General features: G+C 28.1%; 1 protein-coding gene across 8 annotated transcripts; it reads left to right on the forward strand.

Moving 5' to 3' along the window:
- On the forward strand, nt 1-24,035 carry LOC149893400 (stimulated by retinoic acid gene 6 protein-like). Of its 8 annotated transcripts, XM_090076982.1 has the most exons (21): nt 1-181; nt 1,706-2,020; nt 9,617-9,887; nt 10,300-10,378; nt 10,451-10,536; nt 10,642-10,802; nt 11,187-11,307; nt 14,093-14,171; nt 14,283-14,411; nt 14,497-14,600; nt 14,981-15,054; nt 15,250-15,311; nt 15,490-15,637; nt 15,726-15,801; nt 18,068-18,164; nt 19,927-19,975; nt 20,047-20,164; nt 20,268-20,366; nt 22,953-23,116; nt 23,243-23,371; nt 23,588-24,035. In XM_090076982.1, the coding sequence occupies exons 2-21, from the start codon at nt 2,002-2,004 to the stop codon at nt 23,890-23,892; spliced, it is 2,370 nt and encodes a 789-aa protein (XP_089933108.1). In that variant the 5' UTR covers nt 1-181; nt 1,706-2,001; the 3' UTR covers nt 23,893-24,035. The 8 variants fall into 8 exon arrangements, 6 of the variants coding, with proteins under 6 accessions (XP_089933108.1, XP_089933112.1, XP_089933114.1 ...); XR_016449390.1 differs by lacking the exon at nt 18,068-18,164; XM_090076983.1 differs by lacking the exons at nt 1-181; nt 1,706-2,020; nt 10,300-10,378 and having other exon boundaries at nt 9,584-9,887.
- Nucleotides 24,036-24,363: the final 328 nt, after the last annotated feature.

A 24,363-nucleotide genomic window follows, 5' to 3' on the forward strand; every position in this document is an offset into this window, starting at 1 on the left:
GCACATCGGATATAGCTTTTGCCCTTATTAAAAATGGCGGATTCAATTTGTAAACAAAAAAGCGGTTTCACTTTTCGTCCAATAAAATCCCGCAAGTTAGACATCTAGTATATATAATATATCATTGGTCGGCTGAAGGATCTTCATGTTTACATGGGTATTAATCAAGGCGATGAAGGAGGTAATTATGAACATTATACAAGGTTAACTTTTAATCCCTTGAAAAAAAGATTAAAAGATAATCAATCTTAACCAAAATTGAGTCTTCTAAAAAAATAAAGGATTTTTAAAAAGCTCAAGCTATAAAAACATCCTTTATTTTATGGATTTATGCAAGTCCATAATTTTGGGCATCGTTTTGTATACAAGGTTATGATGCAAAATGAGAAGCAGGTTATTTGATTTCTATATCATTTAGGCAGTCCAGAGCACATGAAGTACACATTTAAAAATAATATTTTGAGTCAGGACGTTTTAAGATTTTTCTTCATCTCAAAGTTTTGTGATGAAGAAAAATCTTAAAACGCCCTGACTACAACCTTTAAAAGACTCCTCTCGAGAAAAAGTGTAGTTAGATGTCTATAAACTACATCTACGCCAAAAGCTCTAGATTCCGGAGTCAACTTGAAGCTGAAGGAGGTCATACTGAGCAAAAGTGTGGTAAATTTATTTCAAAACATTTGCTATTTAACAATTTTATTTCTCCTGTTTCACGTTTCCAATCTCAGTTTTTAATCAAAAAGATAGTTTTAAATGATAAAGTGTGTCGCGGCTTTTATCTATTCAAGCCATTTAGACAAATCTGCACAAGTTTCTTTAAGAAACTTGGGGAGATTTATCTAAATGGTTTGAAGAGATAAAAGGTGATTTACTCCTATCATCAAGTGTAGTTCCATGGGGGGTATCAAATGAAGAACAAAAGATTTTTCACAGTTTGATGAGAGAATAGGAGAATGAACGAGATTTTTGAAGAGTTCAGTATTTTTCACATAAGCCCTAGAATCAATGAATGCTTTGTGGCATATCTTTAAGGATTCAACTGCTCAGGGTGAGCCAGTTAGGTGAAGACTTTTTCAACCAATATCACACTAACAGCATAGATGCATACTTAAATGTGATTTAACTCCTCAAACAATATTTGCTAATTTCATATCACATGAAAGCAAATATTGGACTTCATTAGCTTTGACAAGATCAAGCATAATCCCAACCTTCTCACATGTCTCAGAGAGATCGTCAAAAATTTCTACCAAGAGCTGTTCCTTTACACAGGTCTTTGAGACTGTTTTTAGTTAGAAGCCTTTTTAAGATAAATGTGCTTTAGATGCTGATTCTTTTGATACAATGCCGAGGCAGAATTTAAGAAAACCTCCACCACCGTCTATCCCTAATTTCGCAATAGAGCTGAAAGCAATTTTTTTATTCTCAGCAACTTTTTCAAGAATTTCTTTCAAATTTTGATAATGAACAATAACTTTTATTCCAGACTCACTTGAAATTTATGAAACTATAAAATTTTCTGATAAAGTTTGACCAACTTTTTGAAAGTTAATTGGAAACTTAGTTACCTATTCTTGTTTTAGAGGTTTTGATAAAAGTTGATGCCAATTTTTGAGTTTTTAAGTCGGAGAGGTCAGTTTTAACTTGCACTTGAACAAGGACTTGTGCAGTAAGTAAATGGTAATTTTGTTTTTTTGATGTTAAGGATGGTCCAAGATGCACTGGAAGAGAATGTCTTCCTTGAGGATGACAGAAACATATAATTCTTTTTGGTGAAGCAGATGAAGTTGAGAGAACAGATTTTTCTATAGCTCCAGATAAATGTTTGTCTCTAGTTACTACTTGTTTAACATACTGACAAAATGATGATTTGGTACAAGAGTCATGGAGTGCTACTCCACGACTAACCAGTGAGAAGAAAGAAGAACAGCGTTTCTCAAGTAGAAGAGTGTCAAGTTAATCATAATGATTAATTCCTAACTCTTGAATGATAGAAACTAAATGTATTTTCATGATGAATGTAAGCAATTACTACTATTCGTTATTTTGTAGACAAGTTTTATTTTTAAACCTTTAATACAGGCAGTAGGCAGTCAAATCAAGCAACTTTTATTTTTTGAAGTTTGAAATTTAACATTACTTGTTTGAGAATGAGTTTTTGAATGTTAGCTTTTGAGTTTTAAGAAAAATTACCACTGTAGTGCTAATGTAGTGTGAAAAATGTGTGAAAAATAATTGACATGAAATTTTGCATTTGAATTTTTTTAAAAGGTTGTATATTGAATTGGGGAAAGTTCGGGCAACTGTTTTTTTTTCCTGCTTTCATATATACTTATCACTGGGAAAATGTTAAAACTTCCATGGAATCTGGTGAAATCTTTTAGTTTTTCAACCAAATTTATGATTAAAGAAATAAAAAATATCAGTATTGGGGACTTTTTTAAAGATCTTATGATCAAAGCACAGTGTCAAAAAATATCTTTAGAAAATATTGCCAGAAAACTCAAAATGAAGATAAAGGGAAAAAGGGTGTAAGAAGAAAAAAACGTCGAGTTTAATGTTAATTTTTTATTTTCCCACTTTTCTGTCCGGATAGAAACTTTTTTGTCCGGATAGAAGCTATTCTGATTTACGGATATAGTTTTGAACAATTTTGTCGGTTAGCACCGTCTGAATTAAAAAAAAAACAAACAAACAAAATAAAGCTCGTTTTCAACTAAAATCTTGATAGAAGCCCATTCTTAAGACACAAAAAATTTTTCTAAAAAAAATTGTCATTGGCTTATGTAGTAGACTAGGTCCTACATTTAGCCAAAGTTTGTTCGAAATTTCGAACTTTCGAAATGCTTTAAAATTTGATTTAATCAAAAACATTTTTTTGTACCTTTCGATAAACACTTTTTACAAATCACAGAAATGTTGAAGCAAATCTTCAAATGGTAAATAATAAAAGAATTATTGAAGTGTTAAATGTTCATAAACAATCTGTATCAGAATCATTTTCTTCAATAACTTTAGGATTCTAAAGAACAGAGAAGATTACAAAACTACAAAACGCTCTACAAAACGGTATATCTGAATTTTTTGTACGTTTCAAGACCGTAAAAAAATCAAGTAATCTTTTCAAGAGACCGTATCTCAGCAGGAATCTCTTGATGGTCTAAGTCTTGTTAATCCAGAAAAACTGTCTTTTTTGGCCTTTCTAAGCCATTTTATAAGGTACAATCTCAGAACGTGATAACTTTTTCTTGGACGATCCAAACTTTTTGAAACTTTCACATTTTCTTAGCTGGATAGTGCCTAATAGATTGTGGGAATCATTTTTTCATTTTTACGAAATTTTTTTTTTACACTACGACGGACTCGTTGTGCACTGTGCACCGGTGTAGTATGAGATTTTTACTCCCACTTTTTTTTTACTCCCCAGGAAAAATCTAATATGAAATTTTTACCGCGGTAGTAAAAAACGTGTATGAGATTTTTACTCTCTTTATGAGATTTTTACAAATTAATTAATTTTAGCGAAATTCCAAATAAACAAGACATGCACGCCAGATTTGCTGATATATTTAGTTATTTAAAATATAAAACGTATCCAAAAGAAGTTTTAAATAAAGGTGATAAAGCCAATTTTAGAAGACAAAGAAAGCCATTTATAGTTCATAATAATGAGCTATATCATTTAAATAAAGCTGCAAAGGTATTCTATTATTTCAAAATGTTTTAAACAATTTTGTCATTTCTATCCTGTTATAACTAGAACCTAGTTACCAGATAAACACGAAAATTTACAACTAGATAAACACTAAAAAACTTTGTAGTTTTTATTCTCATTATATTTATGGTTTATAGCTTTTTTTTAGAGAAAAGTTATTTGGAGCAGAGATGAACAACAAAACATAATAAAGCTTGTTCATGAAGGAAACGATGTCTTTGTTGAGTCCAAAGCTTTATCTGGTCATACAGGTATTAATAACACTACACATCACATTCAAAGTAGATTTTTTTGGTATGCAATGATAAAAGATATTATAACCTATGTTTCCAAATGTGAACAATGTCAAAAGTCGAAAAACAGGAAACTTCAGTCAAAACCATTGCTACAAAATGTTTTAATTCCAAAAAGGTAATATGAAGCAAGTAGGAATTGACTTAACACAACTACCAGAAGTTAATGGCTATAAATATCTGGTCGTATTAGTCGACTACTTCAGTAAATGGGTTGAAGCAGAAGCACTTACTGATAAAACTGCTAGAACTGTGGGTTTTTTTTTTGTATAAACAGATATGTCGACATGGTTGTTTTGAAATTCAAATAAATGACCAGAGTCATGAGTTTGTAAATGAAATTTCTAAAGAACTTTACTCAAAAACAGGAACAATTCAAAGAATTACGAGTGCATATCATCCTCAAACAATTAAACATACATTAGTAAAGGTGCTGGATGAGGCTGCTCTGGAATGGCCATATATTATTGATAGTGTTTTGTTTTCATTGAGAGTTAGAAAACATTAGTCTACTGGGTTTTCACCATTTTCATTGCTTTACCAAAGGGAAGCAGTTCTTCCTATTGATTTAAATTGCAATTTAATTGATTTTAATGATGATAATGTCTTAGCAATGATGATTCCTCCAACAAAAAAAATAATTTCAGAAACCTTTCATGCAATGAATAAAATGAAGAATGAACTTTTTGATGAAGCCTATCAAAATATAGAAAAATCTCGAAAAAGGCAAAAATTTGATTACGACAGGAGAATTGCTCCAAATTTTGAAATTAGCATAAATAAAAAAGTGTTGCTAAGCAATAGTAGACGTGATGGTAGAAAAGGCGGGAAACTTGTAAAGCCTTGGACTGGACCATACATTGTAACATCCATTTCAAGCACAAATAACTGTACCTTGAAAAATCTAAAGGGTCAAGTTTTAAAAACAAAGTACAACTTGACAAAGTTATGTTTGTATAATGAAAAAATAACTGATGGTAAACAAGAAATCACATTCAATCAAATGAATATGCAAATTTCTATTGATAAGATTGGAAAATATGCAACTATTGAAATGAGAACTTCTATTTCTGAAAAATTTGGAATTGGTATTACCAAAAATGTATTTACTGCAGATATTAATCTACTTTCATGTCCAAAACAACTAGACAGTACCAGAGGCAATGGTAATTGCTTTTTTAGGGCAATATCTTATATCATTACAGGCAGTGAAAGCAGTTATGAAATTATAAGAGAAAAAGTTGTAAGACATGTGTACCCATATTAATGATAATATCATCCTCTTCATAACTTTAAAATATATGATTTGTATAAATATTTTTGATTTACTTATTTCTATATAACTGCTATTTACTATTAAAGGTTTGCTGACTGCAATATATATATATATATATATATATATATATATATATATATATATATATATATATATATATATATATATATATATATATATATTTAATATATGAACTTCAATAAATACGAATTCTCTCAATACTAATTTTTTATTTTATCTAAGAAATTTTCGCTAGGTTATTGATACTAGCATCTTCAGCTTTAATTACAAATTATTTATTAAATTAAATTACAAACAAACTTTAACGGTAATGTCACTTTTTAATGGCTTCTTTAAACTTCGCTTTAATTGGGCTTCTTTAATATTACGTAGGTATAAAAAGTATGGCGTCCAGAATTGCGTTTTTACATATTGACCGTCATCTAAATTCATACCTCCATTTTTAGGTCCGCATTTGTTGAACTGAATTTCGATTGCCTCTCGAACTTTTCTTTCAAACTTTTTGGGTTCTACTTTTAGCGTCTTTACTTGATCCCATTTTATATTACATGAACATTTAATTTTATGATGGCCAATTGCAGATTGTTCTAATTTTTCTTCAAAAACATTTTTTGGTGTTGTTTTGTTCTTGTCGCTATTTTCATTTTTGTTTCGCCGATGTATTTTTTTTTACACTCGCATTCTATAAGGTATACTCCGGGATGGCTATTTGATGGTAGTTTTGTTTTGTTGCGCGAAGTTAGCAAAGATTTAAGATTTACACTGGATTTAAAGACTGCCCTGTAACCTGCTTTCCTAAAGATTTTTCGAAGTTTTGGTGATAATTCTGGGATCCACGGTAGTGATATAGTTGGCATAGTTGCTTTGTTGTTAGATAAAACTATTTCATTATTTGAGTGCCGTTTTTTTATAACAATATTTGCAAGGTCTTTTAATTTCTTCTTTTCGTATCCATTTTCAGCAAACACATTTATTAGGAAATCGATTTCTTTATTTAAAAATTTTTCAGAGCAAATTGATAAAGCTCTATGAATAGATCCTTTAAATATTCCTTCTAAGATTTTTGGATCGTGGTTTGAATTGGGCTTAACCTGAATATTTGTTATTGCTTTTTTTATATTTACCTTTTTGATTATTTGTTATTTGGATGTCTAAAAAATTTAATCTTTTGTTTTCATCTTCCAATTCAATTGTGTATTTGATGGCATGATGTTGACTGTTTAATATTTGTTGAAAACGGATGGCATTTTCTTTATTTGTAAATCTTGCGTGGCTATCATCTACGTACCTGAAAAACGATTTTATTTCTAACGGTGGATTAGAATGAAGCGCAATGTTGATTGCTTTATTTTCAAAAAATTGCAGGAAACCTTCCGCAAGTACTACCATGAGTGAAAGTCCTATTGGACCTGAATCTACAAGTTCGTGAATTTCTTCATTCCATAAAAAATAACATTTATATAAACACAGTTCCATTAGTGATTTTATTTCTGAAACGCTTAGTTTTGTCAGTTATTTAAATTTGGGAAGTGCTCTAACATATCCAGAAGAATTTTTGTAGCCTCTCCCAGAGGAATTGATGGATATAAATTGACAACGTCATAAGATACTTGTATTTCATCATTTGATATATTCCAAAGTTTAGCTGTTTTTACAAAAGTTGACGAATTTTTTAACTTAGTTATGTTTTTATCTAAGATTGGTAAAAATATATTTATTAGATATTGTGATATTCCATAACTTGGTGTCCCGATGGTTGAAACTACTAATCGCATAGGGTATGATTTTTCCGGTTTGTGCGCTTTAATTACACTATACATACGTGGCGGTACTGGGTCGCTTGGGTAAAGACTTTCATATTCTTTTTTGGTAAATCGCCCTTTTTTATTCAATTTTGATAGGTAAGTTCTAATTTTAGTAGCAAATGTAATGGTAGGGTCCTCTTTAATTATCTTTGTTTTGCCAATCTCTTGACGAATTTTGTCAATGGCTTTGTTGTGTTCTATTCTAACAAAGCCTGCTCCTTAACCAAAAGAGTATATATCAATGTTTCTGTCCTCTTTTATTTGTTTTAATGCTTCCCTCTGTTTATAATTTAAGTTATTGTTTTTTTGTGGTTTAAGGATTTTAAGTTGCCTCAACACGTTTCTGCGTAAGTCTTGTGAACTCTCAATTTTGTTGCAATACTCTAGTTTTAACGCAGTGGATTCTGTTATTGAAATAATGTCTAAATAGGGTATATTTTGTATAGTTGGAACAAATTTAGGTCCTAGTTCTAAAAGATTTCTGTGGTTTTCAGGTATTTCCGTTTCACATAGGTTTAATACAACATCTTTAAGAAATGAAGGAGTCTCAGCTTTTTCTTTTAAACTTATATTTTTCAAGATATTAAATTTTTTGATCAGACGATATTTAGATTTAACAGACATTTTTTCTCGGGATTTTTCGGTAACATTTTCGACAGATATATAATCATCTTGAGTTAATTTTTTATATAAATAGTTTTGGATATCTTTTACAAATTTTATTTGATTAAAATAACGAGTTCTAGAATCGTTTTTGATGCATATTAGTAATTCAAAACGGTACCTTATAGTTATGTCTCTTCCTCTTTTGTTATTTATTGGACATACAAGGTTTGGACATTAATTTATTGGACATAAAGGTTTGCTGACTGCAATATATATATATATATATATATATATATATATATATATATATATATATATATATATATATATATATATTGCAGTCAGCAAACCTTTAATAGTAAATAGCAGTTAGTAAAGAATAGTTATCATGTATATATATATATATTGACAGTGCCAAAGTTCCTTGAATAATTTAAATTTATTTGCTTTAATTTCTAGGACCTAACAAATAAATTATAATAATTTATTTGTTAATATTTTCTTTCCGAGATATGAAATATAATAGGCGGTGTGAATAAAAATGAGCAATTGCTTTTGCTATGTGTTTTAGGAGCAATTACTTTTACGTAAAGTGCAGCAATTGCTCCGAAAACACATAGCAAAAGCAATTGCTCATTTTTATTCACAACGCCTAATATAATAATCAATAATCCTAGCATTTGTGCCCATATTTATGGTAAGGTATGGGTTTTATCGCACTACTTTCCACAACAATTTAAATATCGTTTTTTCAAGGCTGTCAAGGGGAAAAAAACTCATTTAATATTAAGTTTAAATTTAAAGTTTAAAACAAATTTATTTATGTTATGTAAGTTTAAAACAAATTTATCACTATCGGGAATAGAATATAAATTTTACAGATACGTGCGTACTTAATCCGTTTTAATTAAAATAATAAAACAATTTTTACTTCCATTATGATTTTAATTCCTTATATTGAGATGTAGGAAATAAATTATTTTTAAAAAGTTGTTTGCTACTATATGTAACTTAAAATTTTAGTTAACAATAAAGTTATTATTAAAAGTTTAACTTTTAATAGCGCTATATAAACATAAAGGTAAAAACATCTAAAGTAAAAATCTCATACGCGTTTTTTACTCCGCTGTAAAAATTTCATATTAGATTTTTACTGGGGAGTAAAAAAAAAGTGGGAGTAAAAATCTCATAATACACCGGACAAGTCGCACGACGGTTCCCACCGTACGACTGTGGATGCGATTTTTCCAAATGTTCCACTAAATGTCTAATAACAAAATGATTCAATGGTTTCTACTAAATATATGTAATTGTTACCATTTTCATCTTCCAAAAATGTCCTCAAACCATTTAGTTAAAGTATCCCATGGTGTACAATCGATAAAGCTTCTATTTAGTCATTGTTACACAGCTAAAAGTTTATAATATTTTTTGGTAAAAAATATTGACTTTAAAACTCAATATTAAAAATATTGAGTTTAAAGTCAATATTTTTTACCAAAAATATTTTAAATAAAAAATGCTCAGCTTTTAACTTAAGCTTTAATAAAAGTTATGCTCCTAATTCAGCTAAATAAAATAACAGTTGTAAAAAATTATTATAATCGGCGATGGTATAAATATTTTCTACAATCCGAGTTCTCCTGTTTATATGCTGTATATAATTTATGATTTAAGTTCATGTCAATGTCAATAATGTTTTAAAATAGACGAAGTTTTCATATATCATAATGCTACATTTACAGCATTATCAGTTTTAGCATCTTCATAATAGAGAAACAAACAATTATTTTATTTTATTTTTCTTACTAATGTTTTTAACCATTATTTTAAAACCCAAAAGTTTTTAGTAATTAAAATATTTGTCTCAATGTCAAAAGTTATTTAAATATTTGAATAGACATGCTGACTCCAAAGAGCATTTCTTTTATTGCATCAAAACTTAACCAAAAAGGTTATTTGAACATCTATGGTCTACCAAGTGATCTGTTGGAATATTTTAACTCAATAAGTAGTAACCAAATTCAAGATATTGCTAAATCAACTGGTATTGAACAGAATGATATTTCAGACTTTTTTAACACCACCCAGCCATGCGTTTCAAATATTACTGCTACCATCAAAGATAGTTTGCAATCAGATGCTATTATGAGAAAGGTATTTTCTTCTTGGTAAGTAAAATAATTGAATATAGTTATCATTATTAGTATTGTTACTTTTATTACAATTACTTCTACTGCTAATATGTATGTATGTATGTATGTATGTATGTATGTATGTATGTATGTATGTATGTATGTATGTATGTATGTATGTATGTATGTATGTATGTATGTATGTATGTATGTATGTATGTATGTATGTATGTATGTATGTATGTATGTATGTATGTATGTATGTATGTATGTATGTATGTATGTATGTATGTATGTATGTATGTATGTATGGATGGATGGATGCATGCATGCATGCATGGATATTTGTATGTAGATATGTGTATGCATAGATGCTTTTATTCATCAATGCATCTATGCACCTCCACCTATGTGTTTATGCATATAGGAATGTTTCTTTGTTTTCCAGTTTTTATCTTGCCAATCCTCCTCTCTGTGATCTTGTTGGATTGAATGCAAATGTTTTTGCTGTTATCTGTTCATTAGCTGTAAGATTCATATTTGTAATTTTTTTTTTATTGTTTTGTTTAACAAGTGAAAGTGGTGTTTTTGTTTTTTAGTATATCTTCATGATCATGATGATGTTTTTCACTAAAAGAAAGTTTTTAGGAAGATCATTTTGTTGGGGTCGCCCAGGCTGTCTTATGTATGAATTGAGCAAAAATTTTTTGTTTACTGAGTACAATTTTATCAATTTATTGTTCAACTTTTGAAGTTTGCAGACTGTTATACGATATAAATGATATTTTAGACCTGTTAACATGCTTGACTCTTATGAGAATCGCTTTGGTTATACTCTGTCATTTGGCTTAACTGTATCAACATGTTTTTCTGTTATTTTCTCTGATTATACTGACATTGTTGGGGTAAATATAGCGAAACAGATATCTTTGTTTCCAATTTATCTTTCAGGTAAAGTAAAAATGGTATCTTACAGAGATTAAGTGTAGTAAAAATATAAATGTAACATGCTGTTTAGAAAATAAACTGATTTTTTAAATTTACATCATTTTGTGTTCATTACCTAAATTATGATTGAATTAAAAACATTACGCCATAAGTGCTGTAGTTATAAAAATGAGCAAAACTGTCAAATTTAATTGAAACTTTTGTGAATTCATTGAAAATCCCCATAATAAACTCATCCCATGTTTCTGTAAAAAAACTGCTTTTGTTTTTTTATAAAACATGACTGTAAGATTTAAAAGCACTCTTTAGATTATTAAGTAAAGTTTATTCAAGAGACTTTATTTAAGTAAGTTTTGAGTTTAAATAAAGTTTTACTATTACTTTTAGTGTTGATTAAGTTGGTGTTTTCTGCTTTAATTTCTGTGTCTGGAGCCCCATTTCTTATTTGTCAAAGCCTAAAGAATCAATTTGTTGGTGGCTTGATTGGCCTTTTTTTGTCCTTATTATGGTGAGTCATCTTGTGTATTTTTTTTAGGGGTGGTAACCGATTAACAATTACTCGATTAAAAAAAATTAATTGTTAATCTTTTAATTTCCAAACGATCAAATGAATAATTTTAAAAATTGTTTTAAGTGTTTTAATTTTTAATGTTGTTTTAAAAATAAAAAAAATTAGGCGTTTTTTGACAACCAACTTTTATCTTGTACCGCTGTGAAATGTAGACAAATAATATATTTTTGATGCAGCAGTACAAATGACCTTGTAGCCATTTACAAGGTTGTCTAAAAAAATTCGTTCTGAAGTTTAGAAGCATTTTTTTATGAAATTATTATGACAATTCAACATTCAAAATAATGACAATTCCACATTCTTTCAGTTGAACTTAAATTCCATTCATCAACTTCAAGTTTTTTATATCATTTAGAGCACAAACATAAAATTTTGCCAACCAAATTTTTTTAAAAACATCAAAAACTATGCAGCCAATTTCTGCTGCCTACTTTAATAAAATAGGTAACAAAGCTGAAGAGGTATCAGCTCGTTTAACAACTGTAGACCGTATCTCTTTTGGAACTTTGGTCAGTAGTAAAGATATTAAAAATGACTGGAAAGCTGAAGGACTAAAAATCCCTGATGATCGACATCCTAAAAAGGCAATTGTTATGAGCTATGCAAACTCAATGAAATTAAAAATTAATCACAAGCTTCAGTAAAAAAAATTAAAAGGAGAAAGGTTTTCAATTTCTCTTGATGAGTGGGCTTCAGGTGGAACTAGAAGATACTTGTGTCTTAATGTACATTGTTTAGACAACAGTCACTATGGTCTTGCAATCATTAGAATAAATGGTTCAATGTCTTCAGAAAGAGCAGTTATTATTGTTACTGAAAAAGTGAAAGAATTTGAATTAAATTTAACAATTGATATCTTTGGATTTTTCACTAATAGTACTTCAGTTATGAAGAAAAATTGGACAAGAAATGGGAGTTATCCACCAAATGTGATATTCTTTAAAGGAAAAAAAATTCAGCAATTAAAACAACTTCAGAAGAACTAATCAATGATGAGGATGATAAAAATGAAGAATGCTGGAATGAAGAAAATAATAGTTCTGTTGATAAGGGAACCCAGTTTAATGAGGACTGTCGTATTCTTATATCAAAGGTTCATAAAACAGTCAAGATGTTTAGAAAATCACCGCCTAAAAATGATATTCTTTAAAACATTTGTAAAGGTGATTTAGGAAAATAGCTTAAGCTTATTCTGGATAATAAAATAAGATGGAAATCTCTAATCAGTATGTTAAAATGATTCTTGGGATTGAAAAGTGTTATTGAAAAAGCTCTTGTGGATATATCCAGAACTGAGTTGATTTTAAAAGAAGAAGAAATAAAACAGATCTCTGATGTTGTTCAGGCTCTTCATATTGTAGAGCTAAGTGTTATAGCATTGGGAAATAGAGACTGTAATCTGATAAAATCTGAAAAAATTTTATTATTTTTACTAAAAAATCTTAAAGATCAAAATACTAATATAGGTCAAAATTTATTTACTTTTGTCTCTGAGAGAATTAATAAAAGAAGATGTTGTAATATTAATGGTTTCCTTTGCTATTTAGATAATCTGGGTGACTATAAGTCAGATTCAGAATCACCAGGTAATCTTTTAAAGTACCCAAACAAAAATCAAATTGCTAAAACAGGAAGAGAAATATATGTAAGCTTATTTCTACATGAGGATAACCAAAGGAATTGTGAATTAGATGTAGCATCTGAGTTGAAATCCACTTCAAAATATGGAACCAATGAGAAAAGCAACTAAAGCTGAAGAACTAGCAGAAATTCTATCACCTACAACTTTATCAATAGGAAGAGCTAAAGGAATAACTTGTAATTCATCCCCTCAAAAAATTTTGGCTTGTATTAAATGTGAAATGGCAGTACATGAAAGCACTGGAAAAAGGCCATGCTCTTAAGAAAAGACATGCTAAGTCTTCCCCCAGCTTCTATAGAAGCGGAAAGAAGTTTTAGTGCTGCTGGTCTGTTTATTACTAAGTTATGAACAAGTTTAAATGATGACACTATTAATAACTTATGTTTTTTTAAGATCATATCTTACGAAAAAAGAGAAGCAAAACCTTTATGAGTAGTAATATACTTTTTGTAACTTGTAAAAATACATTTTTTAAAATTAATCAAAAATTTATTGATTAATTTTGCAAATGTTAATCGTTAATCAATTAATTTAAAATACCAATTAACTTACCACCCCAAGTTACTATAATTGTATTTTGTATTATCTGATAATGTATTTTAAATAACATTATGTTATAATTCATACAATTTCATTACATTTTCTAAGTATTTTGTATTATCTGATAATATACTTTAAATAACGTTATGTTATAATTCATACTATTTCCTTACATTTTCTAATATTTATTATGTTTTACTGGATATTTTATAGAAAAAATGAGATATCGTAAAAAAGAATCTGGTTAAAATTTTTCTAAATGTTTTCTTATTACAGTTAGTAAATTGCAATTAATTGAAAGATGCTTTATTTACAACCAAAAAGTTTTTTGCAAAAAATGTTTAACTTAAGTTTTTGGATTTTGGTTTTCTGATTGTATTATTAAACATGATTTGGATTTTCTGATTGTATTATTAGCCATGATTTTGATTTTCTGATTGTATTATTAGCCATGATTTTGATTTTCTGATTGTGTTATTAGCCATGATTTTGATTTACATCTTTAAAGACTCCCTGATTAATAAATCTTGATGAATTTAGGTTTGTATATGAGATAGATCTAAAGGTTTCTTTAATATCAAATTGTTGGAAAGATTTTCAAGTAATGTTTAACGTAAATGTAAGCATGTTTTTTTTATTAAAAAGTTTTTTTTTATTACAATTCTTCTGGTTAAGTTTAAATCTTCTGGCTGTTTTAAGAATAGTTTTAAAAAAAGTCACTTTTTTTAAGGGATTTGGAATATTTTACATGTTAATGGATCTACCAAAGTATATCTGTCTTTTGCTGTTAATAATAAAGTTTTTTGTAATGGTTTTAAAGACAATTAAGTCCAGATTAATATTTAAAGAGAAAAGGAAGGTAATTACATTTTCTGCACTTCTAAATATTTTTTTTTATATTTTAGTCTTATATTTGCAATTCAATATATAAACTTTCTTTCGAGGATTTGAGATGGATGCAAGTGGAACATACAAACTGGAAAAATGAATATATGTACAAGCATATAACTAAACTTTTGAAAAGCAAACCAATGGTTGCTGATGATCAGTAAGTACTAAATACGCCTTTTTTCTACTGATGTATTGCAAAGAAAATGGCCAGAGAAACTTCTATACATTTTTAAAGTACATTAAGTAATAAGTCGAATATTTTTTCAGCAATTCTTTTCAACAATTTTTGTTGTAATTTAAATATTGTAATAAATCTTTTATAAAAGTGATGATGAAAAAACTTCAAGTGTTTGAAAAAGCTAAGAGAGATTGATAATTATTTATACTAGATGTAGATTATTTATACTAGATGTACATAATATTTTAATGATAAAAATCAGAGTTATTACTTTCATTTTTAAAAATTACCAAATATTGGCCAAATATAAAATGCATCAGTGAGTTGTGTTTGTTTTAACTGTTAATTTGGGCTTTTAGAAGTGTTGGTGATAAGTCTCGAGCTAAGCAAATAAAATTGAAGCTTAAGTCACTGCTTTATGAAAACAAACCAGGTATAAATATGCAAGAGGTGAAATAATATCAGTTTGCTTATCTTTATTTCTATTATTGATGTTTGTTGGTAATTAATATGGAGGTTATAGTGTTTGGGAAGGGTTAAGAAAGTTTAATGCCACAGAAGTGTAGTTGTATAGAATATTGATTTTGCATTAAAGCTTGATGGTAACACCTTTGATTTTTGTTTTTAGAGTTCAAGTATTCTTTGAGAATATTATCAACAGCATTTGTATCTTCTTTGGCCATTTATATAGTATGAAAATTTTGTTTGACTGATTACAGAATAATATTATTGAGTTTAGAAATAAATATTAAAATTCTAAATATGATTAAGAAGTGTATAAATATTTTTACTTTTCATTAACTTATCTTTATTTTAATTAAAAAGCAAATTTGTGAGGACATTGATGTCATTATTTGTTATTATGCAGCTATTGATAGGTATGTTGTCAATCTATGAGATAATATTTGGTTTTAATGATAAAGAAGGCTTCTTCGATGATGCTGGGAAGAAAAGTATTCATGATTTTTTTGGCTTTTCTATTGGTTCAATTAATCGTTTTATAGTTTGCACAAAAAGTAAGTATCAGCAGTGATATTTCCCTACAGGTTTTCAAAAAGATACCAAATTGTTGATACATTTGAACCTTTATAATTTTTATTTTAGTTTCAATATGGCTGTCTGTATTCCTTTCAGTTGGTTTATTTTTCTTTGTTATGGTTAATTCTTTAAAGTGGTACAGGTAACACATTTAGATTTTTTAAATTAAAAAACTTTAAGAATTGAAATTATAAAAAAAAGCTACCATTTTATTTTTTTTTCTTGATGATTTATTAGGGTGGCCTAAAAAATGCTGTATGAAACTGTTTCTGTCCAATTGTATACCTTTTTTATGGCTCAAGCTATTGTTCTGCAGATTTTCAGACTTTAGAAGATCAGTAAAATCTATATGGCTGTTCAAATTTTACAGGGTGAAGATTAATTAGTATGCAAGAACCACTGATATCTTACAGATGTTCTTGTGTATTTTACAAAAGCATTAGTGATCTCAGTGTTGGTTATCAAAATTATTACTAGTGCTATTCTATCAGGAAGTAAGTTGGATAAAACAGCTGCAATACACCACAGTGTATACAATGCATGCAATATACACTAGTTGCACTTATTCATGGTTTTTGATGTTCATCCATACAATATAATAATATTACCAAAGAGTGGCTAATATTTGTTTGTCAACAATTTTGTCAAGTATATCAAAATAGCTATTAAGAACACCATTGAAGCTAATGATAAACTGACAGCAGTTGCATTCTAAGATTAAAAACTAGAGTAGATTACTATTGATCTTCAGCTGATCTTCAGATAAAGCATTGTTGTTTGGTTTTTCTGTTAGTAAAAATACTAACAAATAAAGTACAAATTTCTGTGTCAGTTATTTAAGATAAATTGAGTTTTAAAGTCCATTTAAATTCATTTTTTTATGCATTTAAAACTGCAAAGCTTTTGGCATGACATATTTATATTTTTACATATGCAGTAGTGCAAGAAAGTTCAGGTGCACTCGTTAATTCACTAATAATTCACTGAAATTTAAAGTATAATGAGTGGGCTTAAATTTTTCCTGTACTATCTTATTTTGTAAAAAAGTTTAGGGATTAAGTTTAGTAGCAATTTTGCGTAATGTTGTAATTATTGTACTTATGTTACAACAATTGCAAAAATTACAAAAAATGTAAAAAATTATATAGCCATAAAAGATATAGGTGCATTATTATGATAGGTGATTATAAACTATTTCTGTATGACACCCTTAACAAAAATCATTGAAAATTTTGATGAATCTGGTAATGATGTTATACGGCTGAAAAAAAGTTAAACTGATCAGAGAGCTACAAAAGATGGGTGATATGTATTTAATAATTCCGTTATTTCTTGAAGGAAGTGCATTCTCCTTATATGGGCAACTTAGCGATAGCAGGAAAACCTCTACCATGGAAATTGAAAAAGTTTTATTGGATGCATTTGCAGTGGATAGTTTTGAAGCCTATAAGCTATTCAGTGATTGGAGGTGGAATGAAGGTGAATCTGTCAATGTGCCAGTTTGTGTCAGTTTATAAGGCTGGTAAAACTTGAAAGTGAAGACTTACTGCAGTGAGTGTTTATAACTAGATTGCCAGGTGAAACTTCAAAGCAGTTACAAGCGCAAGTAAAACTATTTAGGACCAACTTGCAGGATGTGTTAAACCAAGCAAGAGTTGTTTTTTCGGAACCAACAAAAGAGGAATGTATTTCAACAACGATTTCTGATATCAATAAAAACATTAATAGATTATCTACATCCTCTAACAGTTTTAACTGCTACAACTGCCATAAGGCTGGGTATGTTGCCTGACACTTTTTTTCAAAGAAACAAAGTATTTATGGGGGAGTAAGATGTTTTTGATGTCAAAATATTGGCCATATTGTGAGATTTGCAACAGGGATGTGCAAATCAGGACTCGCCAGCCCCAGCTGTTCTCTTGAGCATTTAATGGCGCTTCCAATATGAATTGTGCATGTGAGCATCTTTGTAGGAGAAGCACTGATTGACAGTGAATGTTGTAATAGCTTATTGTTATATTTATTGCAGTTAATTATTGAAATTATGTTGCAAGTTAATTATTGTACTTATGCCACAACAATTGTGTAAGATATTTTATACTACGCCCTAGAGAATCCTAAAAATGTATATAAATTGTACAACTGCATATAAGCAGTGAAAGAGAAAAAAATACATATATATATAACCATAAAGGAAATATAGTTGTCTTGATTATACAACTTTATAGGTCTAAATATAAAAAATAACGGTAAAAGTTTGAAATAAAAAATTTGATTTTGTTTTGAGATAATGTATGGGAGCTATCACAAAAACTTTTCATTAATCTCACAACATATAAAAAGTAAAGTTAAATGTTAGAATTTAAAAGTTTGATTTTGTTTTGAGATTTTTTGTTTTAAATGTTAAGGTTCCACATCTTAAGTTTAAGAAAAGGTAACTGGTCATTTTTACCTGACTCACTTCACAAAAGAAAACTTGACTTGACAACTCCTACTGATCTTATGGTAAGAATCCTTTTATTTTTCATTTTTTAAACTAATTTTATTTTAATGTTAACTAAAAGAGCATGCAATAAAAAAAGCTTTATAAGGTTTTTTTAAAAAAAAAAAAAAATTACAGAATACAATTATTCCATTCTTTCAATAACTGAAACGTTTTTTTTTTAGTTTCAAAGAAAAAAGTTGAAGTCAGTTTGAAGCTTTTTTGAAACTTAGTTTGAGTCTTTGGTAAACAAAAAAATCTTGTAGCTGGATTATAAGTAAAAAAAAGTTGCATAAATTTTATGAACAAATTGTTTAAATTTTTTTGTAAAAAAATCTGAAAAAATCTTCAACTATTTTTTAATCAACTCTTCTAAGATCAGTTTTTATTGGTGGTATTTTCAGAGTCGTAATCTCAGCCTCTTTTTCATTATTCAGCATAAACTTAAAAATACCACAAGTTTTCGGAACTACCATATGTCCTCTTATTTTCTTCACTGCAGTATCTGCAACCTGATTGTCAACAGCACTATAAGGCTTCAGTTTGGAATAGACAAAGGTCACAAATTGTAGTAATAAAGAAAAAGTTAGCAAAGTCTCAATATTTGTATGCTGTAAGCTTAAGTTGTTTATAAAACAAATCTTAAATCATTAGATTCTTTTTACCATTTATCTGGAATGATGATAGACTTTTAAAATGAATAATTCATGTTGTGCTTGGCACTAAGTTTATCAAATATTTTAAACTTTTGTAAATGGACTGTTAATGTAAATCCTTTGTACATGATTTCATTTAAAGCCAAAGGCCATATTTGTGCTTTATTTCTTCTGAGATATCTTGAATTGTTCAACTTACTTGTATATTTCTTCTTGGGTAAATGAATTCTATGCTTGGTAAAGTACTAAGAAACACAAAGGCCAAACTCTGTTCCTTAATTTAAAAAATGTGTATTGATTTTCTAAATGTTTTATGTCCTCTGTATGTTAAACTTGTGTAAAGTGACATATCTTGGATATCAATAACAACATCTTTGAGGACTGGTGTGACAATGTCAAGCTCTACTGATTTAATTCTTATGCAATGAAAACAACCAATATTAAACTTACAATAAAACAAGTCTGCATTTTTGTCACTTTTTGTTTTGCTTAGTCTGAGTTTGAGTAGGAGATTTTTCTTATAAAATAATCTTTGTTTTTATGATAATATTTGCTAGTTAGTAGCTCTTTAACAGCAGTTTCTTTATGTTCTGAATCTAAAATTCTTTCATTGACTGCCAACTTATTAAATTTTATTACTTCAGAAATCTTCATGAAAGCTCCATTTTGTTTATCTTGAATTTATAAAAAAGGTGACATAGGAAATGTTGCTCAAGCTGTATGCCCAACTGTAGGTATACAGCTTGAGCAACATTGATGACTAACTAACCACACATTAAAGCACATCTTGTTAACAATTTTCTCTTATAATTTGATTATAATTATTTTGACTATTTAGTTATTATATAATGAAATATAAATCAATATGAAATCTCCATTTTGTTTATCTTGAATTCATTAAGTTAATATAATGAAAATTAAGTAATGTATATACATACTTTAATTTTGATTAAATAAACTTTGTTGCATTAAGTTTTTAAATGTAAAAATAAAGAACTGTTATGCAATAATCATATGCAAGTTTATCACTTTTAGTAGATGTGTAGTAGTTTTGATTAAAAAAAATTTATAATATTATGTTTTTAATTATTAGAATAAGAATAACTTAGCTATTATAAACTACTTTTAGGTTGCAAGCATGAAGTTTGCTGGGTATCAGGTTGCCTATTCAATTTGGGGTAAGTCTTTAAAACTATTTTTAAAACTAAATCTTTTGTTTTTACCATTGTAATTTTTATCAATCATTTAGGTTTCTTGATTATTAACTTACTGTTTTTTGCTGTCCTTTTGATCATCACAACACAGATATTTCTCCCACTTTCAATAAAAGAAAAGTCCTTTCTTCTGAATCAAATCATCTCTATTTGGTATGTCAGCTTATCTTGTTTTATTTCCTTTTGTTTAGCCATGAAAGTACATAACAGAAAAATGAAAAAGAAAGATGAAGTGATTCTAAATTCTTTTATTTAGGCCCACAATTGTTATTGGGTTACTTGTTGTAGTTCTTCAAAAATTACTTGCTAGATTTGTTTTGTTAATTGAGAAAGATACCTTAGCAGTTGATAATAGGTACCTAAAAATTTTTTTTTTTTGGGGAGTAAAAGCATTTGGGGAAAGCCTATAGAATAACCTTGTAATGTAATTTTTAAAAATTATCATGCAAGTTATTATGAAAGTGGATTATTTAAAGTAAAAAAATGTTGCATGGATTTTTATTTTTAATCAACAAAAATGACTTGTGCTTATCAATTTAGAATTATTTTTTTAAATGAAGTATGTCTCTGCTGCCATTTTTTAATGGATGCTTTTATGATCTGTTTATTCTTAAATCAGCAGCCTTAGAGAAAGTTAAATTATGTTTTGGGGGTAAATTATGGGCATTCTGCGAAACTAATTTTATGCCCAAAGTCTCTGTTATGGTTTCAAATATTTAGGTTGTGGATGTTCTGTTACTTGCTGGATTTATTTTGTTAATTGAAAAATATACCTTAGCAGTTGATAATAGGTATCCAAAATGTATTTTTTTTCGCAAAAAAATGTCTAAACATTTTAGTTGTCCCCCACTTACTGCTCTTAGACCAAATATGGTCTGCATAAAAACCCTATGAACTTCATGTATTTTTTTGACCTTTTAATTTAAATTTGGTTATATAAAAATGTTTTACCAGTGTAGTATGTGTAAATAATCGTACGATTATTATGAAGCATATTTAGATTTTGAAAGTTTACTGAAAGATAAAAGCATTGTACTATCTTTGGTTTGGTTGCCATTTTAATTAAGTTTATAAAACAAAAAGTTCCTTAACCTATTAAAACCTAGGAGCAAAAAAATTTGGGGAAAGCCTTTAGAATAACCTTGTAATACAATTTTTCGAAATTTTCAAGCAAATTATTATGAAAGTGAATTATTTAAAATAAAAAAATATTGTATGGGTTTTCATTTTTAATCAACAAAAATGACTTTGATTTATCAATTTACAAATATTCTTATAAAATAAAGTATATCATTTTTTGTTTTGGATGGATTAATAATGGATTTTTTTAATGTTTTGTTTTGGATGGATAATGGATTTTTTTTAATGATCTTTATTTATTTATATGTTTAAGGTCATGCGTTTGTATAAAATTTATCTGATTTATCTGATAAATCAGTTAATTCTGTATTTTGAATTATCTTACAATTTTTTATAAATATTTATCATAAATTATTATATTATTTGGTGCAAAAAAAATCACATGAATTTGGTTATTTGTAATACAGTGCCACACAGTAAGTTGTTTGCCAAACAATAAGAGGAGACTTTTCAATATTTTGATGATAGATGTGAAGACAGATATCACTTGCATTATGCAAAATATACCATTTTAATTTCAGTGAAGCAAACATTTAGAAATCTACTAATTCATTAAAGCATCAAAAGTGTTATTTACATCATTTTTAGCCATTTTTAAATATTTGTATCAGTATTTTTGTGTTTTTCCAAATTCTTCATAAAGGCAAACTCATATCAATTGCAGAGAGATTTCTCTAGAAGATATAAATACAGCCAAGCTTTTATAGAAAAAATGCTTCAATCTGAAAAAAAGCGTCTCAGAAAAGGAAAACTCTACAGCGATCTTCAATTATAGCTTTACCTAAAGTTTAAAATTTCTACACCACTTAACTTGTTTACATAAAGTAAATAATTTAAAATTTTTGTAATTGGATTGAAAAGTAAAGTTATGATGTAGTCATTTTAATACAAATGTAACTGAACTAAAAACATCATGGAGATAGATTTATTATTTTTTACAATTAACATAAGCAAACCAGCAATAAGTCTGATTAAGAATGTAAGGTTCAAACGTTTCATGAGTAATAGTATGAGTACTAAATATCTTATTAATACTTAATATATTAGTACTTAATTTACATCATATTAGTATTATATATATATATATATATATATATATATATATATATATATATATATATATATATATATATATATATATATATATATATATATATATATATATGTATATATATATATATATATATATATATATATATATATATATATATATATATATATATATATATATATATATATATATATTAGTATTAAATTAGTACTTAAATATCATAATTTAAAGATGTTGAAGTTATTAATAAGACTGATTAACCATGTGTGTCTGCTTCATGTCTTTCAAAAAAGAATTTAAAATGTTTTTAAGCATTACTGGTCATACAACAATAAGATGTTTTAAAGTCTTGTATGACAGAAATAAAACGTATTTATTAGTTAATAATGGTGCGAATATTTAAAGTCAGTTAAATGACAAAATAAAGTTAGGTTCATGATTTTTTCTGGCTTAGATTGAAACTGAGTCATCTTTGGAAACCAGGTCAAAGTGCAACCCCTCTGATAACACATGTGCTATTTAATATCCTAAACGAAAATCTGGAAATTCGCAGGGCGGTTTCTATTTATTGAGGCCGGTGAAGAAGTATTTAAAACAACTTTTTTTTAAAAAAATTTACCGAATTATTCTGAATTAAAACCGCTACGCGGGGTTAGTCTTCGCGATGTTTATGACCATAATATTTATCGTTCTATGCTCTATTTTATTTTTTTTACTGATTTGTAACATTTTTTTATAAATATCGTTTAGAAGGATCTTTCATGGCGCATCATTCTTTTTCTTTTATTTCAACATCTTTATCGGGATATTTTCGTCGTTCCTTCGTGTGATATATGGTCTTATTTTCGGAGTTTTGTTCTTCCAGAGGTTACAAAAAAGTGTTCTTCCAAGATCATACGACAACTGGGATTCTGGTAAAGTCTGCTTGCGTTCTGTTTAATTGTTGTCTTTTTTTTCTTGTATGCGATAAAATGATAAAGCGTACATTTCACGTTTATCTTCTTATTTTACATAAAGTAAATTTCCAATTCTCATTTTAGGTTATATGTCATACGTTGGTTATATTCTTCTTGAGCATCACCATGCTAATCCGGTTTTACAGTGTTTTGTGCGTCTTTTGTTAGAGGCGAACGGAAAGCGGTTTTTTAAAGATAGTTACAATTACATCGGTATATAATCTATACTTGGTATATAATCTATGCAATTACATCGGTATATAATCTATACTGATTTAACTTTTCTTACTATTTTATGAGCTGGAATGTGTCACTCATTTAGAACAATTTCACAGAAAACCTGGATTATATTAGGGTTTACAAACCCTTTGATTTGACCTTATGTTTTTCAGAAAAAACGTTACAAGATCTTTTTAAAATTGAGTTTAGATTCCTCCACATTTTTGATTGAAAATGGCCAGTCACCTGAGTGGAAAGCTCGAAGGATTCGCGTAATCACCAGATGGCATCTTTACATCATCTTATCTCAAAATCCGTCACTTCTGCAATTTCGAAAGGTGAAAGGTCAGCCTAATGCACAGTCAAGATTATTTTCAATAAATAAAAGCGACGATCATGATTCAAACTCAAATCTTCTACAAATCGATAAGTTGAACTCCATGGAAGATGAAGAATCACGTGTGGCTCTTAGAAAGTTGTCCACGTCATCCTCAATTGTTCTGGTGTCGTGTTAAATGAAAATGCATTTTTAATGATTTATATATATTATACTTTTTACTTAGACTTACACAAACAAAATAAATTCCAAACAGTAAAAATGTTACTAATTCAGTGCGTGTTTTTGTACAATATTTATGAAAATGTACTGTTAACAGCATGTCTGATTTTTTCATTGCAAACTGTTTGCATAACTCATTGATGGGCCCTTTAATCAATAATAGGCCCAGCAGCAATAATGCCTCGCCTGAAAACAAAAAAAAGGTGTAATTAGTTCTAATGCAACTTATACGCTAAGACAACAATGTAAAATATAAATTGTAAAATTAAATTCTTTTGCGATTTCTTTGAAAAAACATTTAAGTATTTGGAAAGGTATTTAATGTCAACAACTTCTAAGTCACATTTGCTCATCAAAATTTGACTATAGCTGTAAAAGTTTTTTAAAATTTCCTTGAAATAAAAGCGTTAAAGTAAGGATATAGCAA

Source organism: Hydra viridissima, unplaced genomic scaffold (assembly GCF_058129835.1).
Source record: "Hydra viridissima isolate aposymbiotic clone 2 unplaced genomic scaffold, HvirCarnegie_v1 scaffold_1, whole genome shotgun sequence".
Taxonomy (NCBI): domain Eukaryota; kingdom Metazoa; phylum Cnidaria; class Hydrozoa; order Anthoathecata; family Hydridae; genus Hydra; species Hydra viridissima.